General features: G+C 35.8%; 1 protein-coding gene across 2 annotated transcripts; it reads right to left on the reverse strand.

Annotated features, from left to right (window-relative positions):
* Positions 1-791: 791 nt before the first annotated feature.
* LOC110785190 (1,4-alpha-glucan-branching enzyme 1, chloroplastic/amyloplastic) lies at positions 792-7,522 on the reverse strand. Of its 2 annotated transcripts, none has more exons than XM_021989630.2 (15): positions 7,315-7,522; positions 6,958-7,088; positions 5,316-5,432; positions 4,836-5,046; positions 4,638-4,707; positions 4,269-4,538; positions 3,274-4,180; positions 2,849-2,965; positions 2,654-2,716; positions 2,316-2,423; positions 1,997-2,098; positions 1,813-1,880; positions 1,588-1,669; positions 1,310-1,426; positions 792-1,218 (listed from the first exon to the last, which is right to left on the reverse strand). In XM_021989630.2, the coding sequence occupies exons 2-15, from the start codon at positions 7,021-7,023 to the stop codon at positions 910-912; spliced, it is 2,607 nt and encodes an 868-aa protein (XP_021845322.1). In that variant the 5' UTR covers positions 7,024-7,088; positions 7,315-7,522; the 3' UTR covers positions 792-909. The 2 variants fall into 2 exon arrangements, with proteins under 2 accessions (XP_021845322.1, XP_021845321.1); XM_021989629.2 differs by having other exon boundaries at positions 7,186-7,470.
* Between the last annotated feature and the right edge of the window lie 1,235 nt (positions 7,523-8,757).

The following is an 8,757-nucleotide window of genomic DNA, read 5'->3' on the forward strand; positions in this document are numbered from 1 at the left end:
TGTTTTATTAGAGTCCTATTTTTTTCAAGCTTAGGCCTATGCTCTTTTGGGGGTCGATATATAATGTTGGACCCTTGTTTTGTTTCTTTTTAATATCGTTGTGAACCAAGTGCATGAGAGCATTCCACATACACCTATATGATCCAATTTGCACATCATTATAATTTATTATTCAATTCAGATTACTGGCTGCCCCTGGCCCAGCTAGATGTTACTGGGTTAAGCCAATTTTACTCTAATAAGGGTCGGCCGGTCAAACTTTAAATGGCTCCTAAGAGCACTCCCATCAATGGGGAGAAAATTTGCTCACGAGCAAAAAAGGATGAGGAAAAAAAATAATAACAGACCACATCAATGGGGAAGACAATTATTGCCCACGAGGAAACGAAAAAAAGAATGCGAGGCATGCATTTTTGGCCGAAAATCTCGCCAGAAATTGGGCCCCACCACTGACCAATTTCTCTTGAAATTTGAAGCATTCACGTGATTACCAACATGATGTTACCGTTTACTTAGTTTTCCAACAGCTACATTCCAAAATAAATAAACCACTACATTTCATCACCCATTCCCTGCATGACACGTGTCCCATTATTTGATTAGCCAATCAGAGTTTTATTCCTTTTTCAAAACGGTCATCCCGAACTAGTGAGAGTGGTCTAACAACCATAATAAACCTCAATCTTTTGAGATGCACCATCCCGAACTGCACTTTTCAAACCTCAGGAAGCACCTCGTAGTGTGATCATTTTCATCACCCTTCCAATTCAAGCTTGTAAGCGCCTTGACTCTTGGTCATAATAACCTTGTAATACATTTACATATTGGTAACAAAATTCTTTGATTTGATTTATTCATACATTATCGAACTGCAACTTACGTAGACTTGTAAGCAGCCTAGCTACTTATTTACGCTAACAGATATCCGCGAACAAAAGCGAAGGGCAAGGATGACAGAAAAGGTACATTGACTTTAAAGTCAGTAGCTGTGAAGGGATTTAATTCTGTGTTACTGGGTTGTATACCGACCACGACCTTGTCTGTTGATGGGATAACCTCTATGCTTGGACTACCATTCCCTTCAGCAGGGGCTGGTTCTTTGAGCGTGGGGCTAACACCTTCACCTTCATCCCCCTCTTCTCCTTCTGGAATATCAGCAGCAACAGTAGCATTTTTTGCAACACCTTCTTCTGGATAGTCTTCTACTCTGTAATATGCCTATGGAACCAAAACATATGGTAAACAAATCTATGGTGTCTCATGTTTCTTTTCATCCTATCAAGTGAGAGTATTAAGAGTAGACACGTACCACACATGTACGAGCTGGTGATAGGATTTTGAAGGAATTAGGACGGTTGTTGAAATTTGTCTCAGGAACTCCTGGTATTCCTTCAGGATTTGTGAAATGATCAACGTCATGACCCACCTAACCATACAAACAATATACCATAAGTAGATGCAAAATTGCACATTATTTATTGGTCAACCACAAGTTGAAATTTTATTTTGAATCATAAAGGAATATGAATTCTTGTTTGAGAAAGTCTACAAAATTAAGGCTTCTAAGACTAAATCCTTAGTCCTTACCCTTCCTCTTCCACCGAATTCCAAAGCATCACTATCAAGTGCAACACGATACTTCCCAGGCAGATCACACCCAATTTTGTAACTGCGTGTGGAGAATAGTACATGTGAAAATTATTGAAAAGGAAATTTATGGGAAAATCAAACTAAGTTATCGAAGAGTAATGCCACATATGATAAAAAGGATCAATATGCTCAAGACATGAAGGTCACGAAAAACTTGTTTACCCTTCGTATGTATTTTCTGGATGGAAGTTGAAGACAAACACCAAATCGCCTCTTTCAAACACAATAACCTGTAACAAAGATGTGAGTACTCTCACTGTGATTTACACTAAACTGATGATTGGCATAGACTTCAACTAAAAAGTTGCATGGGATCTCCAAAAACAATGCTTGAAATTACCCATACCTTGTCTTCTTCATTTGTACTGCTAACAATCTGCTTTGATGAGGAGAGAAATGAAAATTTCTCATCTAACAAGTTCATGGCACAATTGAAGGCATTCAGGAACTGGACAGAAGAAAACCAGATATTGAGATTAAGAACTTGTTCTAATTAATAAGAAGATTTGATGCCAGCGAAATCAGAAACTCAGAAAGTAAACCACCAGCCACATCTCATGTCATATGTCTAAACTCTAAAGCACTAAAGAGCACTGATCAGAGTTGTGTGCTTGACTGGATCAAAATGGCAAAATGATTTTTTTTTTTTATGAGTGTGTTTTTACCTTGTATCTCAGGTGATCTGTATCAATCAGGTTCCATTGACGTCTGCACATATCGTAACTCCAACCATTGCCTTCTCTAGGGAAATCAATCCATTCGGGATGTCCAAACTAGTCATCAATAGAAAGAGCATTACAACCAATGAAGACTAATGTAACCACCAAATAGATTACTTGTGCAAAAATATTACACATGTTAATTGAAGCAACTTAAATATGTGTTTGGTACATTGTAGAAGGTGTGTAGGTTTTATCTCTCCAGACATCCCAATACCTTGTAGAAAAAACCTAGGATCCCTAAGAATCAACAATCTAAAAAGAACTTAGAAACAAATGTTTACCTCATTACCCATGAAGTTCAGGTAACCTTCCCCTCCAAGGGCCATTGTTATAAAATGAATCATCTGTAGAACAGTTAAATGATAATTAGCATCAAAATAATATATAGATTCTAACTTTCCACATAAGCAATTCAAGTAAAAAATTGCTTGATAAAAAAATAAAGTAAAACAAAGTAACAAGGAAAGAAAACTAACCTTATGCATTGCAATCCCTCTTTCAACTACTGGAGAAGCTTCTGTCAGGCAAGACATTCCAGTATACATTTCTTGGTCCATTAGCAAAAAAGCCATCGTTTTATCACCAACAATGCCCTGCAGCAAGAGACATTAGAATAATGGGACATATTAATTAAAGGATACTCCATTCTTTTGTTTTTGTTCTTCCTCATGTTATGAATATAAGGAAACAAAAGGAAAAAGTAAATTAATCTTTTACAACAAACACATACTAGGTATTATGCCCTCTTCTCCCATATTTGGTGATTCAAAATTTAAGAGGAAGTACTTTTCTCTTTAATTCTTGAATCATGAAAAGACGTGAAGAATATTTTCAAGACAATAATATTTGAACAGAACAAACTGTAAAGAGGAAGACATTCTACAAAAGGAAGAACTTGGACCTGATCATGACTTTCTGCATATGCTACACACTTCTCAGTGTATCTTCTATTGGTCAAGCTTAGCATGATTTCATTCATGGACCATTCATCATCCTTCTTATTTTTCAAGTAGTCAATCCACTTGTCAGGAATAGCCATTGCAAGTCGATAGTCAAACCCAACACCCCCTTCAGAAACAGGGCGACATAATCCAGGCATACCAGATACATCCTCTGCGATCACTGAAGCATCAGGAAAAATGTTGTATATCAAACGATTGGCTAGCATCAGATAAACCACAGCGTCAACATCGGTTGCCTCACTGAAATACTCGTTATAGTTTCCTGAAAACCCCATGTTAATTCCATGATGGTGATATAGCATGGAGGTTACTCCATCGAAACGAAAACCATCAAATCTGTACTCTTCGAGCCACCACCTTACGTTAGATAGGAGGAATCGAAGAACTTCCCAGTTTGCATAATTGAACAGCCTACTATCCCATAGCTTATGATAACCACGGTCTCCATTATGGAAGTAGGAATCCTGTGAACTTTGGCCAACATCGAAACCATTCAAACCATCAGTGACATTATTGCTAGCATGGCTGTGAACAACATCCATCAGTACTCTTAAACCTAAGCTGTGAGCCTTGTCAATCAGATACTTGAGATCCTCAGGGTTTCCAGATCTACTGCTCACTGCAAAGAAGTTTGTCACATGATATCCAAAAGAAGCATAGTAGGAATGCTCCATCACGGCCATCAGCTGCACTGTATTGTAATTGTTTGCTTTAATGCGAGGCAAAACATCATCTGCAAATTCCCTATATGAATTTATTCGAGGCTCTGAGCTACTCATTCCAACATGAGCCTCATAAATCCGGGGAGCCTTTGGCTTCGGAGGACGAGGATACTGAAATTGGTAGCTTGCATCGTCAAAAATAAACTGAGTTAGCAAATTCAAAATCCAATAAGAAAAAGCAGTTCTGCGTGGATATTATCATTCATCAGTACCTTTCTTCAGGAGGAGGCTCCCAGTATACGCCATCATATGGTGCTGCAAACCTCGTGGGATCCACTGTGGCATATTTGATCCATGCTGGAATTCGGTCAACCCAAATTCCATTTCCATGCTTAAACCTAATTTTGACTCTTGAATTGTGAGAAATAGCGGATTTTCCACCAGAATCCGGTATTCTAATGCTCCAAACACCAAACTGGTTCTTTTCCATTTTGTAGTTGGAACCATCCCACCCATTGAAGTCTCCAATAAGCTGGGCCTCCCTAGATCAGTGGGAAAAATGATGACAGCTCAGTGATTTAAAAACAACAGAAATCTCTGCATGAATCATATGAAAATTGTTTAAGCCCAATAAAACTTACTGAGCAGCAGGAGCCCATTCCCGATAGAGAATGCTCCCTTCTTCTCGATTGAATCCAAATTTTAAGTATCCTATACAAACAACCATTTAGCATAAACAATTTGGAAAAAGTAATAATCTCTCATGCCAAGCTACAGTGTGCCAATGGTGGCACAAAAGGTTTTAGTGGGATAGTGTCAGTGCCGATACAAAATATCACCTTGGGAAAATTGCTCGAGGCCGCCTTCGTATTTCTCAATGAGCTGAGCTTGATCCAAAAATTTCTGAACTCTATATCTGAAATGATCTGTGTAGGGTTCCAGAGATGAATCCACACCCAGGATTCCCAGATTCTCTGTACCTACTTCAGCATTTTCCATTGTTTGACTGCTTTCAGTCGAAGTGGCCGAAATAGTAGAACAGTGCTTCACCTGTTAAAGAGAACAGATTACGGCTATTACCATCTAGATAGATTTCCAGTGCAGTGAGGGTTTACAGGAAATATTCGGGCATTTAATTTAGAAAAACCATCAAGTTTTCAACACTACTCAGTTGAGCAAAATATTAATGAGCATTTCGACAATGTAAATGCAAAGTTGTTTCAGTAACCTCTTCAACCACCTAAGTACATATATTATTCCTAGCATCATAAATCATTCATAGGATCACAACATACTGCATTTCAGATATGAACACGTACTCTCTGTACTATGTAGACTTTTGACTTAGAATGCAGGGAATTGCGTCTTGGCAAATTTGTTGAGCTGCCGTTCAGTGCTGATGGCTGTGTCAAAATAAATTCTTTGCTTGTTGAGCCCTGTAAAATCAGCTAGCAGGTGTTAGTAAAACAACCAACAACAACATCCCAGTAGTTATGAATTGCAGTTATAAGAAAATAAGAACGACAGTATGAAAAAAAGAATACCATGAACTTTTACAATTGTAATTATCAGGTTAAAACAAGGACAAGAATTTCACTCAAATCAGTGCAAGAGCATTAAGTTTTTAGTCAGGAAAATGAAAAGAAATAAAACGAACGGAGAAACAATATACTCAAATGTAACATCAGATTCATGGTGAAGTGTTTCTAAGTCATCAAGGTTCATCTCCACAAGGAATTGAAGTCTAAGAGAGTTTGGCATCTGTGAATGACGATCTGCACAAATAAGTGCAAATAAAATAACGAAAGGAGGGATATTTCAATCCAGGCTGCTAATTTGATGGTCATTGGGGAAGGGGAGGGGGGGGGGGGGGGTGTAGAGGGGTAATAATATTTTTGATGATTGCAATATAATAAAGCGTTTCTTCAATCATCTCACTTTTCTATTTGCTCTGCAATTTCTCATACAAAAATGCCGACCATATTATCTATGCACCAACAGCTAGAGTGCATGTCAAACAACTTGATCCAAGATATCGAAACTGATTTCAAGTTCACACTTTCAGCCAGATCCAATTCTTTCTATTACTTGTTAGTTAGTGCTGTAGACACCCAGCAGCAATGCAAATAACATAGAAGCTTAAAATGCTAAACAAAAGGGCAATATCTGTCATCCCCTTGCATAAAATTCCAACTAAAAAACCATTCATTACGGCGATATACCAATTCAATTGAGAACAAGTAATTGGAAAGGATAAAAACCCATTTTTGTTTTGTCAAACAAGATCTCACTTGTCATTCTTTCAACTGAAAGACTGGTACCAAAATTAAATTAAAAAATTGATGTTTGAAGCTATCATCTGTGTATCCCCATTTCCCAGCCATCAATGCATTAACAACCGACCATTCGAAGGCCATTCAAGTCCCGAAATATCAAGAGAAACCAGTTATTTATTCGATTTCATTCTCAATTACATACAGTAAACAAAGAATGCAAAACAATTCACTGCCCAAGTCTGCATGAATTTAGCATTTTCATTGGCAACCAATTTAATTCAAACCCTTTTTAGACGAAAATTGTGAGTACTGATTGACTTTAAACCCACAATTCAAATTTCTAACTATATCATTCATCAATCATCATACCCGCCTTTTCCCCAGCAAATTATATCAACATTTACCAGTACATTGCAATTTCTAACCATCACATTCCCCCAAAAGAAAAATATTATCCAATAAAACTCCATCAAAAGTTCAACAATACTACCCAGTTTCCATCCAAACACAAACACAATGCCAAATAAAATGAAATAAACAACAATTTTAAAGAATTCGAAAAGTACCCATTTGAAATTACTGTCAGAAACTACAGAATCATTCATTCATTCAACAAAATTTGTCATTTTCCATCAAATTTAAACAAGAAATTAAACCCGTTAAGGAATAATATTGAATTAATTACCCTTTTGGCTGAAACGAGGGGTGACCCAACTGGAATTGCTGCCCGAACACCCACTGCAACGTTCATCTTCGTGTTGTCCTCCCAAAATTTCCACCAATTGTTACAATATCATTCATTCACGTTTCAATTTTCTGGGAAATTTGATCATACAAAATAAAAACAAAATTAGTATGATTAATCAGAATGAAACAACAATAATTAGAGTTTAAATCACACTCATTCACTCACTTAGACAGGGAGTGTTGTTGGGTTGTAAATGAAGAAATTTGGGAAGAATTATATTCGTGTATTAGTTTCCAGAAACAGAATAAAAAAAGTGTAAAGATTTCTTGTGACGAGGTTGTAGGATCATCCCACCTGACTCATTAATCCATGACGATGCTTCATTAATGAATGAGTGCCGTCTACGTCGTAATCTCGCTTTTATTTCTTGTTTTTTTTCATCTAAAAACAAGGATACAACAAAGACTAAGCAATGTTTAGATCTTAAACTCGAGAGTTTTAGGCTCCTCGATATTTGAGCGCACGATGCCGCATCATATTTCCAAATTTGGAAAATAAAATAAACTTATTCCGTATCATTTAAAATTTGAGCTTTAAATGAATAAAATCTAATACTTCCTCCATTTTTTTTTTTAATTGCACCATCTGTGATTTTACGCTTGCCAATGCATTATTTTAACCACTAATATCTCTCATTATACATTTTTACAAATTATAAAAATTTGATAATTTGAAAGTACATTTCGAGACGAATTTAACAAGATCTCACATGAATATATTTTTCCTTATATATAAATCAGAAAAAAACAATTATATAAGAATGCGTGAATAGTAACAAAATCAAGATGGTGCAATTATTAAAAAATGGAGGAAGTATATCTATTACCCCCTCTGTTTCTTTTCGTTTTTTACGTTTGGTATTTTACACGCGTTTTAACGACTAATTAATGTGCATTGAGATTCTTATAAGTTTTTCATGTAAACGAGGAAAATTACGTTTAATTATAATGTTTTCAGTCTTATCAAAATTTTGATATTGGAAAAATGAGAAAAAGTTAATGTCCCTATGGAAAAGTGTAAGGAACTAAATGGCTTAAGAGCATCCACAATGGTAAGCTAATTTGACAATTAGCTTATTATACCACATAAGATTTCAAGCTATTTTATTGTCTAGCTAATTTGTGCCCCAATGGCTAGCAACTAGCTTGTTATTTAAATTTATTCCACTTGTCCACTTGTCAATTAATTATTTGGCAATTTTGAGAGCTAGTTGTCAAGCAAATTAGCTTGTTTAAGCTAATTTGCTTGGCAAAGCTAATTTGTTATTTTCACTCCAATGGTTTAGCTATTAGCTTTAAACTTTTATAAATTTCAAGCTAGTCCCTAGCTACAACCATTGGAGATGCTCTAATGGATTTAATTGATTAATATAATGGATTTAATTGATTAATATAATGGATTTAATTGGTTAATATAATGAGTGGACACAAATTTTAATAGAATATTAAATCATTTATGTGATAATATAAAAGGAAATGTAAAGAACATTTTGAGACCACCCAAAAGGAAAATGTAAAGAACAAAAAGAGACGGAGGTAGTATACTATATACTATATACTAAAAGAGACACCAGGAATGACATGTGTCAATTCCTGATGCGATTTTTTCCCGCCAAAAACCACTTCCCTAAAAAAGTGTATCTGTTTTATTTTATTTTTATTCTCTATCTTTTTTTATAAACTATTTATGTATGGAAACAAAATTTAGTTTATAAATTATAGCAATAATGAATACGAC

The sequence above is a fragment of the Spinacia oleracea genome, chromosome 5 (genome assembly GCF_020520425.1).
Source record: "Spinacia oleracea cultivar Varoflay chromosome 5, BTI_SOV_V1, whole genome shotgun sequence".
Lineage (NCBI taxonomy): Eukaryota > Viridiplantae > Streptophyta > Magnoliopsida > Caryophyllales > Amaranthaceae > Spinacia > Spinacia oleracea.